The sequence below is a fragment of the Lissotriton helveticus genome, chromosome 5_1 (assembly GCF_964261635.1).
Source record: "Lissotriton helveticus chromosome 5_1, aLisHel1.1, whole genome shotgun sequence".
NCBI lineage: Eukaryota > Metazoa > Chordata > Amphibia > Caudata > Salamandridae > Lissotriton > Lissotriton helveticus.
This window is the reverse complement of record NC_136065.1, coordinates 1,214,330,618-1,214,350,342: the sequence shown is the minus strand read 5'-3', so window position 1 is coordinate 1,214,350,342 and position 19,725 is coordinate 1,214,330,618. Positions and strand designations below refer to the sequence as shown.

The 19,725-nt window shown below is 45.6% G+C and overlaps 1 protein-coding gene across 3 annotated transcripts in view; it reads right to left on the bottom strand.

Moving 5' to 3' along the window:
• The window catches only part of INPP5F (inositol polyphosphate-5-phosphatase F), a 1,146,251-nt gene that overhangs the window by 480,932 nt on the left and 645,594 nt on the right, over positions 1–19,725 (bottom strand). For all 3 annotated transcript variants that reach the window (XM_078643924.1, XM_078643926.1, XM_078643927.1), the window contains one exon: positions 5,621–5,677. In XM_078643924.1, coding sequence (XP_078500050.1) covers positions 5,621–5,677 — 57 coding nt within the window. The remainder of the gene's footprint in view (positions 1–5,620; positions 5,678–19,725) is intronic.

Genomic DNA, 19,725 nt, shown 5'->3' with positions numbered 1-19,725 from the left:
GAACAGAGGGCAGAAAGGCACAAAATACGAGTAGAACAGAGGGCAGAAAGGCACAAAAAACGAGGGAAAAACAAGTGGAACAGAAAAACGAGTGGCACAGAGGGCAGAAAGGCACAAAAAACGAGGGAAAAACAAGTGGAACAACTGAGGGCAGAAGGGCACAAAAAACGGGTGGGACAGAAGGGCACAAAAAAACAAGTTGAACAGAGGGCAGAAGGGCACAAAAAACGAGTGGAACAGAGGGCAAAAGGGCACAAAAAAACAAGGGGAAAACGAATGGAACAGAGGGCAGAAAGGTACAAAAAACGAGTGGAACAGAAGGCCGAAGGGCACAAAAAACGAGGGAAAAACTAGTGGAACAGAGGGCAGAAAGGCACGAAAAACGAGTGGAACAGAGGGCAGAAAGGCACAAAAAACGAGGGAAAAACGATTGGAACAGAAAAACGAATGGCACAGAGGGCAGAAAGGCAGAAAAAACGAGGGAAAAACAAGTGGAACAGAGGGCAGAAAGGCAGAAAAAACGAGTGGAACAGAGGGCAGAAAGGCACAAAAAACGAGTGGAACAGAGGGCAGAAGGGCACAAAAAATGAGGGAAAACGAGTGGAACAGACAGCAGAAAGGCACAAAAAACGAGGGAAAAGCGACTAGAACAGAGGGCAGAAAGGCACAAAAAACAAGTGGAACAGAGGGCAGAAGGGCACAAAAAATGAGGGAAAACGAGTGGAACAGACGGCAGAAAGGCACAAAAAACGAGGGAAAAACGAGTGGAACAGAGGGCAGAAAGGCACAAAAAACAAGGGGAATAGAGGGCAGAAAGGTACAAAAAACGAGGGTAAAATGAGTGGAACAGAAGGCACCAGGGGCACAAAAACCTAGGGAAAAACGAGGGGCACAGAGGGCAGACGGGCACCAAAAACGAATGGCACAGAGGTCAAAATACAGAATACAGAAATATAGGGGCAGCTGAGAACAGAAGGCAGAACGGGCAGAGAGGCACGGGGGCAGCGAGGGGAACAGAAGGCAAAACTGGGCAGAGACACTGGGCAGCGAGGGTTACATAAGGAATGACTGGGCAGAGAGAGCGCGGGGACAGCGAGGGGAACAAAGGGAAGAAAAAGGGGCACGGACCACGTACAGGTAACGGGGAAGACAGACAACAGCAGTCACAGACACAACTATGAAAATACAGGCAATACAATAAAAGCAATAAAATGTTGAAAGGCACAAGTGAATAGGTTACCATTACTTGGCAGGCAGGTAAAAATATATGCAGCCAGGATCAGCAGTAGGATTTTTGTGCTGATGTCTGATTGCTCACTTTCCACAAGCCCTTGGGTACCACTAAATAATACACTGCTGTATGCATACATGTCCATGCCAATAGACCCAATTCAGGCTGTCTCCCTCTTGAAAATGCCTCTGCTTCAAAAGCATTTTAAAAAAGAAATTTAAATTGTACAAATTCCTTGGGGGTCCCCGGCTTCCAGTAGTGATTGAGTGGGGGTCCTCAGGAGTCAAAAGTTTGGGAACCACTGGGCTTAAGGATGTAAGAAAACATTGTCACTTCCTAGTACGTTTCAGAGCCAATTGTCTTGTCTGGCACTATGCCTTCATATTTCATTTGAAGGCAAAGGGATATATTGAGGCATGTTATTTGATGTCTTTAAGAATGTTTCTACAGTACCTAGACATATTTAGTTGTGTGTACTGAAATTTCTCAGAGGTCTGGTACTTGGGTTCTGCAATGATTAAAGACTTTTCCCTTTGTTGTGGATATGAAGTCTGTTCTGAACAGCACACCCTTTTACAGTTTTTCTAAAGATTAGTAGCCTGGAAACCACAATTTGCATGGCTATGTAGAATCAATGAAGACTGTATTGGTTTTGGATTTAAGCAGCCTGAGAATGATTTTGGTAGATGAAGAATGCAATCAACAGGGCATTCCCTGTGGAGTGTTGTGCTGGAATTCCCTGTGGAGTTTTGTTCTGGATATCAAGATGAAGAATCCAAGGATTTCTTGTACTTGAGAACAGGTCCATCTGTGGGTTCCCAGGTCAATATGTGGGTTCCCCAAAATAATTTCTTTCTCAAAGTACTTAATCGCAGACGACCCATTGATATTCTTTTAAGAGAGATCAGTTTAAAATGTCAGTTTTCACATTTTTTTATATCAGGAAGTTGAATTGGTGTGATGTCTTGGGATAAAGCCAGCTGTTTAAACTTCCTTTGAAAGGGCAATAGGCATGAATATTCCCTGCTTGCTGTGATAGTAGTTAGTTGTTGTATTGCCTGTCTACACTATGAGGAAGATAGGGTTTGAGGACTTGCTGGACCCTCCTCAGGTCCAGCATTTGTCCTTACTAGCTTCACTATATCATCAGATGATCCATGTGAATTTTCCATGGAAATGCAAAACTTTATTACCTATAAGGATACACTCTTGCAACTCGTGTGTCTCAGGCATCTCTAAAGTACTGGATTCTTCAAACTGGGCGGGATGTCTATTTGTTATGGATTATTAAGTTCAAACTATTTTGGGGAATTTGAGAGGTTGTGTAGACATCTGATAGCGTTCTGGTAAGGACTAATCCTTTGGTGCCAATTGTCCATGTGTGTATAGACAAACAGTTGCATGATGAGTGCTGCTACTGCAGTGCCACTTTAAAAAAAGGAATTGGAGGCCAAATGTCAATACTTTGCATTAGCAGCTCTGACTCACTGGAATGTCCACTTCTGTGTGTGAGGAAGATAAAGTATGTAGATTATATACCCATCAAGCTCCTTTGAAGTTGATCATCATTCTGAATTACTTTTTAATCATCCATTTAAATGCATCAGTTGGGTCTGGATACTTTGTTCAACATAATACTTAACTGTTCACAACAGTGCTGAGTTCCAATTATCTTTTCAGAGGTTTTGTTACACCAGAAATTGTTTAGCGTTTGATTATTAGGAGGTTGCCAATATTTAGTGGTATTCTGAGGCTGTTGAGCTTTTTCTAACCGTTTTTAACCCTGTACTTATCAACTAGTGCCTAAGTCCTTGATTGTACATTCAATTTTGCAATTCCTTAAAATCATCTACTGCTGCCAGTAGATAGTGTATCTCCTATCTAAGAATGTTATACTTATTTTTATACTTCAGAGTTGGAAATTCATTCTTTTTTTTCTGGCTCACAATTTAGAAGCTATTTACTCTCATTTCTGTACTTTAGCACTTATCTGCATGGGAACTGAACAAGGAGGAGCCAGAGATATCAGGTGAATACATTTAGTTGGACACTTCCGCCACACTGAGGTGTGGCGCCGCGGCCAGGGCGACTGACGCTGGAATCTGGGGACCACGGTTCGAGCCCCGGCTCCGGCGGCAGGTTAGCCCAGCACCATGTGACTCTGGGCAATAGCTCGCTTAATCTTCCCGACGGCCCCCCAGCGCCTAGAGACCCTTACGGGTGATTGTGCGCTTTACAAATGTGGACTTTTACTGTGATTAGGCATCAGGGATCCTAACACTTTAGCTCTTGTAGAGGTACCACTCACATCACACCCATGAACCAAGGGTTCCCAAATGATATTGATATGGACAGATGGAAATGACACGGTTCAATGGCTGCCAAATATATCTTTGGTAATAGAATGGAGCAACTTGCAGCATACAAACAGCAAGAGCCAGGTAGTCGTTGATTGGGGAAGAAAGACTGAAAGGGTGGTAAACAAAGTAGAGATTACCCTCATATATTAATGAAGATCTGAGGGCTCTGTATGGAGTGCTTTGGGTTGGACTGTGGGGACAGCTACACATCCCAGATCAGAGCAACACTTGAATGTTTAAGGAAGAATGCAAAACTGAGCTCTTGGCTGTTCCAGTATTGACAGCTTATGCCGCACCACAAATCCCGTGAAATACTGTAAGAATATGTACGTGCCGCCGTGTGTTGTGGACTGTTCCAGAAGACCTTGCACAATTTTGTTTAAGTTTAAAACGTGTATAAAAGAAAAAAAGAATAAAACGCATTAACAAAAAAGAGACAAAGCCAGGATAATCAACTTAAGGAGGTACTAAATCAGAGCCAGTGGCTGTGAGGTCTACTGTTACATACACTATCTTGTCTGATAATAACCCAAGCGCTTATGATTATTACTGAACATCAAACAATGGAGAAATAGGATTCCATACATATAAAGATATTCTAAACAAAAAAACATCTGCCAAAATACGGAAATAATCATAGATGGATGCTTTCTGTGTGGAATAATGAGCTAAACAATGGACACTCAGTGAAAATGTACACACCACCAGCTTCCAGTTCTATTCATTTTCTATTTATAGGATTTATAGAGCGCATGGCCAACCAACCAGGGTATCCCAGTGCTAGTACAACCCACAGAAATAGGCCTTTGATGCCCTAAACAAAAGCTACATTTTAGAAAAGCCCAGTTTTAAGATGCTTATTAAATCCAATCTCTGTAAAGGAGGTCTGCAATTGGGAAGAAAGGGAGTTCCACATTTTGTGGCTAGGAAGTTAAAAGAGCCTTTTACCAGCCCAGGCCTACTTGAATCTCGAAACCTCAGGGAACCTCAGGCAGCGGTGGGAGGAACGAAGGCTTCGGGCAGGACAATAAAGTGAAAACAGGTGGCCAAGAAAGACAGGGTCACCCCCATCCAGGCGGTGTAAATAAAGCAAAGAGCTTTAAACTGGATATTTTTGTCGAATGGGAGCCAAGGAAGATTCCCAAGTTGGACAGGAATATTAGTGTAATTGGTAAATGTCCAAGTATGCAAGCCCCCGTTTTCTGGAGGATCTGTAGATGTTGAATAAGGGTTTTATTTACTGCCATATATAAAATACTTCCATAATCCAAAAGCAATATGCCTGGATCACAGTGTTCCTGGTCTTAGCAGGCAAAGGCCAAAGAAACTTCTTCAGACATCTAAGACGAAAGCTCTTGGCTATCGCCGTATCACCTGCAGATCACATTTGAGGTGATTAACCATTTATATGCCCAGATTTCTGGTCAGAAACCCTATTATAAATAGTTACATGGGTGAGGAATTGGGACACCTCAGACAGAAGCTTGTGATATGTAAACACGTATCAAGAAACCAGTCTTAGTGTTCCTGTATTTCATACAATTTACAATCGTTGCTATCCCTGCCTTGCTATTATTTATCTAGTCTATTCTGCTCTGGCAGGATACAAGATGACGCCTTTACAAGTTGTCTACTATCTAGTAATATTATGATTGAATATCCAAACACAACCATGCTAATCTGTGCCAATGAAAATGTACCAGGAAAATGTACCAGGAAACTGGTCTAAAACGTGGATTAATACAGGGATGATTTTGTATGCATTAGTGATTTATTTGGGCGTTTTTGCCAATACTTTCCGGACACCATATACTTTTATGTCCTGTTAATGACATGGTGGCATCTGGTAGGGAGTTCAACAGTGCACAATACTAGCTTATACTTTCAACCCTTGACAGGCATAGAGCTTTGAAGCAAGTTTGCATCAACATGATTATGTATTCAACATTGTCTGGAGTACGTGGAGAGCAGCTTTTTCGTCCATCGTGCATGTTACATAAACTTTAAGATAAACCTAATGCAAACTTACATTCAAATTGATGACATCTTGAATCATGTGTTTGTTCCAAAAAAACCTGTCGTCAACCTGATGAAATAAAAATGGTATTCAATGTAAACACAACAATCAGTTAAGTCAAAATACAAGTCAGCACACATAAAAATGCAGAAATGAGCAACATTCTCTTTTCCATTTGATGTTCATCTGGAAAGCTCAATGATTTGTTTTTCATGCTAAGAAAAATTACCTTTGTGTTAATTCTGGTACTCTCCACCCTTCACAATTGGTTTTGAATGACCAGAGCAGCAACAGTGAAAGATTAGCAATTTACTTATCTTTAACCCATTTACCGCGGCAATAATTTTGCCGCTGTGCGGGCTTTCTATATGTGGGTGGGGCTGCGTCAGCCAACGGACGTGCGCAGCTCTACAAAGATAGTGCTCGCGACGGCCGTTGGCCGACGGCAGCAAAGAAAGGGTTAATGAAAATCTGTCTTGAAATGTGGATTTAAAAACACTATCTGTTACAATGTAGAGACACATAGAATATCTATGCATACTTTCTCACAATACCCTTGGCCTCAAAGTTCTGTTCGGATGATTGTGGACATAAATTTACCTGACTTTGAGTGAAGACAGGAGTGACTGCTAGCCTTAAATTACAAACCGGTTTGAGGAGTATAGTTAGCATTCTCTTCCAATGTTTATTTAATATTGTAAGTAGCATTCGCCATCCATACAGATGCCAAATTTGTGTTGCAAAAACTAACCACATGAACCCAATTTTATTTTTGGCTTCATACTATGTTTTATTGCTTGTACAATCACAATAAACAAAACCCTAAGTATGCTGTACTTGGGTACTGATTATGTCTTATGTGCGTAAACCATATTTTTATTTACAAACAAAAAGAAGGGTTAATTACTTTCCAGGAACATCAGGAGTTATTACTGGTAATATCTTCAGAATGTAAAGAATCAATGACATGAACTGGATATTTCAGCAGTCAAATCATACAGACTTATTCTCACTCATAAATACTCTTGGAAAAGACTCAAATTATGTAAATAAAATGTGTTTACATTTTAAGGAGGATATACACGTGTTCAAATGCAAGAACACCACCAAAAACTGTTGTATTTTTTCCTATACCAGCCTGTTTAGGCAACTGTCTGAGAGAAAGTGAGCCTGGTCACATTATGAGACTCATCTCAGAACACTTGATGCTGGGACAGATTCACTGAGGCTATGCTAATACAATGGCAAGGAGAGAAGGAACAGCTATATACATATATCATTTCTATATATAGAAGGATGCACAGTAAGAATGATTAAGCAACACATACCAGAAAATGTCAGGGCCAACAAAGACCAGTAGAATTCAACAGCAAACCAAAATACTAAGTGGATCCAGGTGCCACTAAATTCAATTTCTTTGGGCTAAACCAGTGCACACTTTTAACAAAAGGGACAAATTGAGTCTCGGCCCTTAGAAACACAGACGCTGGTTCAATTTAGTACGTACAATCAGCACATTTAAAGATAATATAAACAATAAGGCACATACTTTTCTGATCAACCAGTGTAAGGAGAGGTTAATGGTGCAAAAACAGGAATTGGGGAAGTACACAAGAATATACCTATTAGTAGGCAGGACAGAAGATATGAAAACTGCCAAACGCAATTCTGAGCCTCAGATAGAAGAAAGATACTATTTATAGATATTATACAATAAATGACTTTGCAGTACGATTGAGAGGCTATCCAATTTAAATACAATTACAAAAGACAAATACAGCAGAAACTGAAAAGAGTCTTGATAAATACAGCTAAATATCACTACATAAACTGGAGAAAAAAAACCCTAAAGAAGTGTAATTTTTAAAAATGAATTGTGGAATTTAGGGAATAACTTTGGAGTAAGAAATGAAATAACTAAGTAAACAATGAAAAGACCTAAAACATGAACCTATGTAGCAATACATATCTTAGCATGGCATCTAAATTAGGGTAGTGAAAAATATTTACGATTAAAAAGCGATAAGACAAGATGCACAAGTAGAGCAATTTAATTTTGCCTGTACCTGGACACAATAGACGAATGAATGACCATGGATGCACATGGCAATGGCCAGTGAACTTTGAAAGCGTTGTGGTGAAAAGAACCGCCCTAAACTGCACAAAGTGATGAGCCTAGCTTCCTTGGGAAGGTTCTGTGTCAAATGGTAGTATTGTATGAAATAATTTTCTCATACATTAATTAAATAGACATAGGTTCTAAGTCGGTATTGTTCGTTCTGTCAGGGGCTCCGTCTGTGGTTCCGCAATCGTGTCCGGTAAAGGTTGAACTGGTGGGATTTACCTATTTTGGTATATATATATATATCCTTAGACCCAAAGATGAGGTACGTTAACAATCTGGGGCCACATTGAACCGATTTTAAAAGGATGTGGAACGATGGAAGACTCTCCCTCTCTCGTTACTTGGGAGAGTGGTGTTATTTAAGATGCTGGCCTTGCCCCGGTTCCTGTATATGCTCTAAAACACAATGGATCCGGTACCACTATCCTATTTTAAGGAGATTGAAGCACTACAGCGACAACTCCTCTGAGAAAGCAGGCCACGTATAGCCTTTAACAAGTTAACCCTCCCGTGGTATGATGGGGGCATCGGTCTCCCAGACTTGAGGAAATATTATTGGGCCTCGCACCTTGCGGCGGTGAATCACATGGTCAATGGGCACCCCGGGGACCCAGGCTATGCTATGGATCGTGGACAGGCACCAGGTGGTGATATTCTTAAAGCCTTGTATGCTAGACCCAGGAAGTTCACATTGACAGGCCCGACAGCACACACTGTGCAGGTTTGACACGCTGCTACCAGAAGTTTGGGATGGGAAGGAAGATTGACGTTTGCTACCCCACTGTTCTGTTCAGAGAAGCTTGGGAGCTTGTGGAAGACAAAAGGGTTTGATAAGTGGGACCTCATCGGAATCAGCCAGATTAAGGATGTATGGGGGAAAGACGGTGTGTTGACATTTGAATCTTTAAAGAAGCAATAAAGTTTCAATGCTACTGAACACTTTCGGTACAGGCAGGTTAGACACGCTCTCCTTGCTCACGTGCCCGGAGATGCTGAACTTCCGGAGGCTTCTCCTCTTGAGGACAACGTGCTAGATGGTCACATGCCAGAAAAGCCTATCCCCTTGATCTATAGGAAGCTTATAAATAATATGAAGGACCCGTTGGGAAGTATTAGAACAGCGTGGGGAGCAGATGGACTGGAGTTAGACGATGAAGACTGGATGGAGGCGGTCTCTTCCCCTAAAGTGGTCGCAATTCAGATGAGGCTCAGACTGGTGCAGCTTAAGATTTTACATCGGTCATATATCACAGGACCTAGGCTTGTACACATGTAACGTGCGATGAGTGGTAAATGCAGGAGAGGATGTGGAGAGCTTGGCACTTTCATACATATCATATGGCACTGTAAGGAGATACAGACTTACTGGGTGGGTATACACGGTAAAATTAAAGAAGTACTGGGGGAGGAGATACGACCGGAGGCCCGGAGGTGTCTGTTGAATGTATGGGAAACCACGGATTTGAATGGGTATTTGAAACAGTGGGTGACGTTGGCATGCATGGTGGCGAAGCAAAACATTGCCCAGCTGTGGGGAGCTAGCCAGCCGCCCCAGATCACTAAGTGGGCTGAGGACCTAGATTGGTGCATGTTCAGGGAAAGGGCAGTGTATGTAGCCAGGGGTTGTCCGGAGAAGTGGGGGAAGGTATGGGGAGCATGGAATAGTTTTTGTGGCGAATTATGTACACCCCCGAGGCGGCAAAGGGAAGTAGAACCACCGGAATCCCCGTGATCCCAAATTTCCATATGATTGGTAATTGCTGATTTTATACGAATGGCAACCAAAACCTCACAATGAAGTCAATTGTTCTTCACCCGATGCAAATGTTTTCTTTTGTATTATTATAATAAAAAGATTTTTTTTATTTTAAAAAGACAGTTTCTAAAGTTTCGCTCCCAATAGATTGCAAAAGCTCCCTGGAGTACGGTGCAACACTGGCCAAGGGAGTGTTGAAAGTTCACCCTCTCCAACAAACCTTTGACAATATGGAGGCAACTGTTGCATTTTTATCTAATTTTCCTTATACATTGTCAGGAAAGCCATAGATATTACAAGCAATGAAATTTGGGCATGCAATTTTACATGTAAGCTCACTTTCAATGTATATAAGTATATTTTCTACCTACATTGCTTTCTTTTTTCGATCATGTCCACTGCAGATTGATTGAGTCACAGGTTATGACGAAAAGTCAACTTAGAAGCGATAGAGTGTGAAAAATGAAAATCTCAAGATCACAATCTCTGGCTGAAGACAACAGAGTTAAACGAATACTACAGGATTCAACAGAAGAGCTAGAGCACAAGTTACAGAGACCTTACTGGTATCAACTTTATATAATTTATTTTGCAGTTTTATATTGAGAGTACACGCCCAATAGGAACCACAGCGCTTTATAAAGGGAGTGAAAAGAACAGTACGCAAAAGTGAGACTACAAAACACTGCTGCAATTTCTATACTACACATGTCCAGGAGAAATATAACAAAGGAAAAAGACACATCAATAATGATGATGCATAAGAAGCTTTCTCAATATAGATGACGAAAGTCCTTCATACAAGTCATGAAATAACAGACATAGCAGCATTTGCCTTTCTGGCACAAGGGAAACAACATCAGCAGAAGTCTCTGGAACCCATATAAATAAGTGTTATGCCTGCGGGTGGAAGAGGGTGGCATCTGCTGCTATGCACAACCTTGTAGAAGGGTCTTAACTTGTGCTGGCTGCGTGTGACTGACTCATCTGGCGGCAGTAGGGAGGAGTGTGCTACCAGGCTGCCTTTTCCTGGAGTCCAGGTGAATCCTTCCTGTGGATCGGGCTCTCTGTGGGGGCATGTGGGGGTTCTTCCATGCAGGCTTTGCATCTCAGGATCATGTGATTCTGACCAGGGACAAGGCGGTTCAGTTCCTTCCTCACAATGTCCAAGGATTTGTGATAGTAATAGAAGTCGGACTACTCTCCTTTTAAATGCTTGTAGCTATGTCCGTATGTATATAGTATTTTGATAGCACAAACCTACCCAAATAGGGGGGGCGTGGCTTGAGCGCCGATGGAGCAGGCGGCGTAAGCCGATAGCTCCGCGCTCGATCCCTCATTAATCCTGCATACGGGGCTCTACAGTGACTCATGACGGCGGTATCTGGGTCGGAACCTCTGGGGTACATTCTGCGCCCGAAACTGCCTTAAGACGGGGCCCGGTGAGCGAGTTTACCCTCGCGGACCTAGACCGGGCGTGAAGAGACGGAACCCACAAAATGGCGGCGATCGCGAAGTGACGGTGATTTGGAGAGCCGGCCTGCCTGCTACGACACTGGCCTGATAGGCGGGAGCGCAGCGAGAGAGGAGCTGCGGTGACCGCGCGCCTGGGGACGGACGGCCCGAGAGGGGACACCAGAGACTGACTATTAGACGGTAACCGGCTAAAATCCTTCGGAGGTCCCAAAATGGTGCCTGCATGAAACGGCGACGAGAGGGGGAGGTGCCCTTTGCTCCGTGGCTGAGACACGAAGGGGTGAGGAGCTGGTGCGCTCACGGATCAGCGCGGGTGCTCAGTGCCCTGAAATGACCAACGTGGTGGACCCCGGGGCATTCAGTGGATGACGCTCAGTGGCGACCAGGACCCTGGCAATTACTGATCCTTTGTAGGAAGGCTGAACGCTGCCGCGGCGGTAGGAGGTCGGACAGAGACCGCTCCGGAAGCGCTGCCCGGGGCGCGACGACGAAGGCGGCGCCGAGGAGACGCTGGAACTGTCCCCCTGTTGCTGCGCTGCACACCCGGCTGGCGGCTGAGGAGTGGCTGCTATAATTGAACCCCTGACTCGGCGCGTCCAGGGAAGGGCTCGGAAAGGAGCGCAGAGGCCCTGCTACGTCCGAGACCTGCAAAGGGGTCCCTATTGGCGGCTACTCGGGAGTAGGTCACGCGGCCACGGCGTGCCTAGCTCTGCTGCCTAGTATCGGAGGGACCGGGAGTGGGACAGGTAGTGGAACGGCGCTGATCACTGGTGATCAATTGTGGATCACTAGATGGACCTCGGACCCTTCTTGAGCATAGTTCTGACCCGGTTGTAACAAAGGTGGGTCGCCCATACAGGGGCTGGACTTTGCTGCGGTACTCGCTACCGGCGGGGCCCTCGACTACAATACTGGCCCAAAGATAGATTAGGTGGCCCTACGCCAGGGGCCGCAACGGCGGCGGCTGCACACCAGCGGAGGGACTGCGGCCTTGCTGGAGCTGCACGTGGCTTGGACTGACAACCCTTTCCTGGCATCGGATGAAGAGCTTCGCACTGCCTGAAAATAAAGGGACAGCAGTGGACGGTGTCTACGGGCGGCTCTGTGAGAGGAGTATCTACAAAGATGAAACCGAGAGTTGCAGATGGCGACGGTGCGGCGCAGAGTACTGCTTCGGAGAGCGGAGGGTTGGTGGAGGGCACGGAAACTGAGAAGAGGCTGAACAAACGCCTGGATCAGACACTAGAGGCCATCACGACAACCAAAGACTCCCTGCATAACGACATTGCGCAGGTCGCGACGGGGCTGGGCCTCCTGAAAGCTGATCACTCAAAGCTGGTGGACAGAGTGAAAGACACTGAACTGGTAGTACAGGATCTGAAACCAGCGGTGGTGACTATCGAGCGGAAGTTAGAGGATGCGCTGCAACGGCTAACGACGCTGGAGAAGAGGGCAGAGGACGCCGAAAGTAGGAACCGGCGCAACAATGTGAGGGTGGTTGGCCTGCCGGAGAAAATTGAGGGGACGGATATGATCTCTTACCTGGAGAACTGGTTCAGGTCACAGGTGGCCCCGGAAGGACTATCCTCCTTCTTTACTCTTGAAAGAGCACATAGAGTCCCGGCCGCACCACCACTGCTGGGGCGCCCCCCTAGACCTGTGGTGGCTCGTGTCCTTCACTATAAAGACAGAGACCTGCTAATTCAAAATGCACGCTCCATGGGGCCTTTTAAGGTGGAGAACAGCGCGGTCACCATATTCCCGGACTATACCCAGGATATTCAACGTCGTAGGGCCTCATACCTAGCCGTGAAAAAGGAACTCAGGACTGAGGGGATTCAATATTCACTGCTGTTTCCGGCAAGGTGGCGAGTCATCTTGGATGGCACGACGCAGTTCTTCTTGTCGCCGGAGGATGCTTGGTCATGGCTTGAGTCCTACAGAGCGGGCACTGATCGCAGGGGCAAAACTGCAGATGATCGGCCCAGGCCAGTGAGGGTGCGCCAATCACAACGCATCCGAAAGAGACATCGGACTCAACAGGCCCTGTTGCTGGCTCAAATGGCGGCGGAAAAACAGGGAGCGCTGGCAGCGACAGCAGCAATCACTGGATCGCAGACGGTCGACCAGACTGGAAGATCGGCGTCAGAAGACGACAAGGGACAATCAGGGACTGAATTATTAGATGTAGATAGCACTGTAGGGCCGGAAGTAACTCCTCGAACAGCGGACGATTTGTGATCTGCATGACTCCAAAGGTGCAATGTCACCTGGGACCGGTCATTGGAGGAACAGAAGAGTATGGTAACCTTTTCATTGCTGTTATAAGTCATGAGCCGCTCCGCGGGATCATGGAGCGGGGGGCGGGGGCGGGAACTGCCGCCTATCGGTGCATCACCACGTTCCTATTGCCCTTAAGGCAACCTGTAGTGACTACTGCAGGGTAGATTTGTTTCTATGGTTGCTGAGGTTTGGATGGGGACTGATCCGCGACTATTGGTTCCTGTTCTGGGGACGTGGGCATGTTAAGGGATGTGGGGGGGGTGGGTCAGTCTGATGATGGTGTGAGCTGGAAAAATGTGAAAGAGATGATGTTGGGGGAGGATCGCAATGGGAACATTACCTGATCTGAAGTGCATCACTTGGAATGTACGTGGACTGCATACTACGGACATAGAGGATTACCTGGCGGAGATCCGGGTCCCGCTATTAGAGGACGAGGACGCTAAAGCCTTGGGCGCTGCGATCACGCTGGTTGAGATCAGAGGGGCAGTTAAACAGATGGCGAGGAAAAAGACTCCTGGGGTGGATGGTTTCCCGGTAGAATTTTATGCTGAATACATTGATGCCTTGGCGCCCCGGTTGCTGGTAGTTTATAATGAAGCACTGCAGCGAGGCTGCCTGCCCCGTTCTATGCGGGAGGCTCTGGTGGTCTCCTTGCTGAAGCCGGGGAGAGACAGCGCGGATGTGACTTCCTACAGGCCACTATCTATGTTGACGGTAGATTATAAAATCTTGAGCCGTATCCTGGCCACCAGATTACTACCGTATATGACGACATTGATTCACGAGGACCAGGCTGGTTTTATCCCCACCCGGAACACTTCAGTTAATATCCGCCGCCTGGTACGTGTTTTGGGGAGCGAGCTGGAACCGGATGAATGGCCGGCAGTCTTATCTATTGATATAGAAAAGGCATTCGATAGCTTGGAATGGGCCTATCTGGACAAAGTACTAGAGAAGTTTGGGATGGGAACTGGGTTCAGACGCTGGACAGGTGTGCTGTACTCCTCGGCCACCTCCAGGGTGCGGTTGGGCTCAGTGATATCAGCCGCTTACCCTGTACAGCGGGGCAAGCGGCAGGGGTGCTCACTGTCGCCTCTGTTGTTCGCCCTGGCGATCGAGCCCTTGGCGATTCGCGCTAGGACGGGGGCGGCATACAAGGGGATCGTCTGTCGAGGCGAGCATCACTGTATCTCGCTATATGCGGATGATCTATTGCTATTCCTGGAAGATACGACCGGGGCGTTGAGAAAGGCGGTAGCAATGCTCGATACATTTGGGGCTCTGTCGGGTCTCGGAGTAAACTGGCGTAAGACTTGTATCTTTCCGCTGAAGGCAGATGCCCCCCAGCCGCCGCTGCCTGTGGATGTGATTTGGGAGGGTTCTTGCTTTACCTACCTGGGAGTGAGGATCTATCATAAAGCTGAAGACTTATTGGAGGGCAACATTGGACGCTGCATCAGAGCCTTGAGGGGCTCGGTGGCATTTTGGGCCACACTCCCGTTGTCGGTAGTTGGCAGAGTGGCGTTACTCAAGATGGTGGCCTTGCCGCGCCTCCTGTATTATTTCAGGACGTTGCCACTGTGGATCCCGCCCCGGTTCTTTACGGACCAACGGACCCTTACTATCGGGTTCCTATGGGGAAGTGGAAGGAGAAGGGTTGCGTTGGACACACTGCGTCGGCCAAAATCAGAAGGGGGAATGGCGGTGCCGGATTTCGAATTGTATTATTTGGCGGCACAGCTGCAGATCCTTACGCAACACGTAGCTAGGGAATTTAGGGGCCCTGACTTACGCAGAGGGACTGGGATACAGAGGCATGTACTGTCCTATATTATCCTGCAACAGCACCTTGGTGTAGGAGACCTGACGCTCGAGAAAAAGACATTGCGGTTGTGCTGGAATAGGAGTCAGAAGCGAGCAGGAGTGGCGCATCCATATGCCCCAGAAATACCTCTGGACATGTTGACGGCCTTACCACATGGAGGGGACTGGTCCCCCTTTCAGGAATGGGAGGAGTTGGGGCTCCACATGGTGGGTGACCTATACGCCGACGGCGAGTTACTTCCCTTCCAAGCGGTGCAGGACATATTTGGAATCCCGGCTGGGAGCTTCCTGTTATACCTGGCCGTGACTGCGGCCATAAAGAAACATTGGAAGGTGGGGCAATCGGAACCTACGACCACGATGGCGTGCCAGTATGTGGTGATGTCGGCGGGGACATTTAAGGCGATTACGTGTTTGCATTCTCGAATGCTTCATGAGAACCTGACACCCCTTGCGACGCTGAAACTGAAATGGGAGGAGAGTGTGGGGAAACCTATACCAGATGCCACCTGGGGTCAAATCCTGAGGAGGGCATGGAAAGGTTGTAGGAATGCCCGTTTCCAACAAGTACACTTTTTTGTAATACATAGGGCCTACTTAACACCGGGCAAGATACAAAGGCATTTCCATGCGCAGGGGGCGGCGTGCCCAAGATGCTTCTTCCCAGGGGCGGAGCTGGACCACATGATGTGGGATTGCCCGAAGCTGGGCCTGTATTGGATGGAAGTGGGAGAGCTATTGAAGGGAGTGACGGATAGACAGGTGATTTACGATAAGGCAGCCTGTCTGCTGCTTTGGTTCCCACACACAAAGAAAACGAAAATTACCAGTAAATTCATAGACCTATGACTTATCTTGGCCCAGAGAGAAATCACCTGGCACTGGAAGTCGTTGGAGGGCCCGTCCAGTAAGCGCTGGGCAACGGAATTGGAAAAGTGGGCAAGAAGTGAAAGTATGGTCCGGCTTAGACAGGCGACCCGCCTAGCTGATGAGAAGGGCTTGGAGGCGGCACGGGCATGGGAAAGTCTTGTGCTCGCCCTGCATGAGTATCAATCACAGGAGAGAGACCAGGAAGACTGACAGTACTAGAGGGTTCCAGGTGGTGCACAAGTGTATGAGTGTTGCTCCCCCAGCTCCTGAGTAATGAGACTTCATCCTGAATTCAGCTCACACCGGCGAGAGACTAGGGGGTGGGTGATGGGTGGGGGGATATGGGACCTCTGCCTAAAGAATGAGGATGATTGCTGAGAGTGGATGGAGAGTTGATTGTAGGATGCTGGGCTCGTTGAGCAAGTCCCATTAGGTAAGGCAAAGGACATTGAACTAGTTCATCACTTTTTAGTATGGCAGGGGGGGGCATGTTACTGGTTGGGGTTGGGGGTTAGGTAGGGTAAAAGAAAAGCAGATCTTTTTTCACAAGCCTGAAAGTATTGATGTCAAGTGATTATTGATGTTGTTGTCTTCTCGCCTGGTCTCTGTACGGACTACTAGTTGTCGCCGCCCTGCCTCCGGGATGAGGGCTGACTGGCTGTGTGTTAATTTGCTCATGCATGGGGACCGGCGATAAGCTGATACAGGCGGAATTATCTCTATGATTATACACTTATAAATCTGCAAAAAAAATTGTTTAAAAAAAAACAAAAAAAAAAAACTACCCAAATAGGCAGTCGACTGCTGTACCGGGTCCAAGATAGTGATGTAGTGGTCTTTAAATAGGTGAGTCATCAACTCTTTCCTAAACTGGAGCAGCTTTGGGGCTGTCCTGATAGATACTGGGAGGTTGTGGGTGCATAGATGGAAACGCCTGCTGCCTTGTTTTTTTCTGTTTTAGACTTCTTAGACTGCAGTCTGATCATGCCCCGGCTGTGTATGTTCCAAGAACCACCAGAGTTGGTGAGCTTGTCTACAAGATAAGTGAGGGTGCTGGTTGTGATGGCTTTATAAATGATGTAGCAGGTTTTGAAGATGATGCAGGACGGCAGGTGGAACCAATGCTATTCCATCAGAATGGGAGCTTTGTGATCATGTTTCTTCAAGCCCTAGATGAAACATGCAGCACATGTAGGATGCTCTTAAGGAGCACCAGTATGGAGTCTGGAAGGACATGGAGTAAAGGTGTTACCAACATCCAGATGCTAAAGGACAAGGGCTTGAACTGTAATTCTGAACTCGCATTCCGGAAGAAATGGTTTCACCTTCTTTAGAAGGGAGTGGGTTCTAGGCCGTCTTGGTTGTTTTGGCAATGTGTTCTTTGATAATGAGGTCAGTGTCCATGATTAATCCAAGTGGCTTGGCATTCAGTGAAAGGCGGTGATAGAAGTTCTCAAGATTCATGTCAATGAGACAGGTTAGTACTGTTTCTTGCAGGCACCTTTCACAGGATGCCCAGTCCTTTCTAGTGCAATCTTGATCCTTTCCCAACCTAAAATGGTGACATTAGTTCTTTTTTCGAAATATTTTTCCAAGGCCTTCATGATGGCCAATCATGTGATCAATTCCTCATTTCCTGTTCCTGTTTTGCCCTATAAAAGGGCAGTCACTTCTTTCTGAAGCTGCATAACAATGCAGCTAGTGTATACTACAGCAGGTTCATTGCCCCTCTATCTTATTTTTTTTGTTCCAATTATTTTTTATCAAAGTGCTGCGTCTGTATTCTGGTTTCCTCCAGGCCTGCTTAGGTCTGTGCTGCTGGTGCTGGATTTCTGCAGTAGTCCTCTCCAGTTTCCCAAAGGCTCCTGGCTCAGAAGAACTTGGCCTTTCACTATATTAGAGGTTTTTTATGATATCGGATATTCCTCCACCACTGTGGCACTTCTTGTGGGCACCTGTCCATCAAACGTGAAACAGTTGTGTGTTGGCACTGTCTTTCAGAAAGCATCACCCTTACCTCAAGTTATACAAGTCAAGGATAAAGAAGATTGCCTTGTGTTCAGCCTTGAACAATAATAACTTGAATATCAGCTTGAAATATAGTTTAGTAATGTAATAAATGTGCGCCCAAACATCAGCTTCTCAGTTTCTGAAAATGCACACACTTTTCTATCAAATACAAGCACAATATGTCCCTCTAAAAACATTGTGTATGGTCTGCAATATAATCTTTTATTTTAGAGGAAATATACACCCAAACATCAGCCTATAATCCCCACACACAGCAGTAAGGACTGTCATGTGATATGAACTGAACCATTTTATTAAGATGGTACAATTCATTTCAGGATGGACAAAATATTTCAGGAATTAAAGCCATTATGCCAGCAACACTATTTTGCCAGAAATGGGTTTTCTAATAACAAGGATGCGAAGAATGATCAACATTATGGTGGGAGTGAGCACTGCCATGCCAAACATGCCTACATATCTTGTTTATCCTCCATTACTCTTTACCTACATCATGCAATGGATGAGCACCTAATGAAAAGGATGTCAATGATTTCCCAAAAATGGCATCATTATACAAAGATTTAATCTTGCCAGGTCTTATGAGTGAGAGGGAGGCACTAGACATCATGAGCCAGATGGGTTTCAAGAAGGTACAGTGCTAGACCGGAGAAACACTACACCATGCATACTCTTACATACTCTCGCTTTCTTGCGCACACACAGAACATTATTTGTTTCACTCATATGCATCACATGGTCATTTGGCACACACATCTTGTCTCCTACCACCCAAGTAGAAAACTGCACATGATTAAAAGTTTCTAAAAGAAATTCAATTACCAGAATATAATGTTCGCCACACAAGTTTGCAAAAAAATCATTTTACATTAAAAAGGAATAAGTATTTGATATGTCAGATCATATGGACCCTCTTTTTTTCCTTTCTCTGACTGTCGCCACCAAGAAGCTAGCAACATTAAAAGTTTCCCATGGGTTATTTAACATCTGCAGATATGTTAGAGCCGGCCTAGCCTGCAGAAAGCCTTTGTCTTTTAAAATTGGTAAGATAAAACATTTAGGAATGTGCAAATAGTGCTCACAAAACAGGACAAAGTGCAAAGTATCTTGACTGGAGAAACGGTCACAAGTGCAGGGCCCCAAGTCCTCCAACTTTTTCCACCCCTGAGGTTCAGCCAGTAAAAAGTACAGATAGTTGAACCACAATCTTGTTAAAAGAAAATTATTTTGGAGCTTGGTGACTATCTAGATAAGGCTCCATGGAATAGGCAGTTTTTACTATTTGGTGCGCCCGTACAGTCAGTTTCATTAACTCTCTAGCCTCTCTTTCTGCAGATGCCAAGCGTAGGAATTAGACCTTAGCCCACGCCAAATCTTTTTTACTTAATTTTTCAGGCTTATCTAATATCTCTGGGCGACCTAATAACGTTGCTAAACTTTTCACATAACTCAGCCGGTGGATGCTACTTGCCCTGTCTAGTGCTATACAATCTTGTATGATCTCCTGATTCATTTCTAGTTTCGAATTGGTCCAAATTGAAATCTGTTTAAGTAAAGGGGCCATTCTGATCAAGTCTGACACAAAACCAATACCCACTTCTTGATGGATAATGTAGGAAGGTATTGATCGTGGAAATGAGAGCAGATTTCTCAAAAATGTATTTTCCACTATTAGAAACATCCTTATAACCCCAGATTTCAGAGCCATAATTCAAACTAGCAATACTATTAGCTCTATATATATTTAAA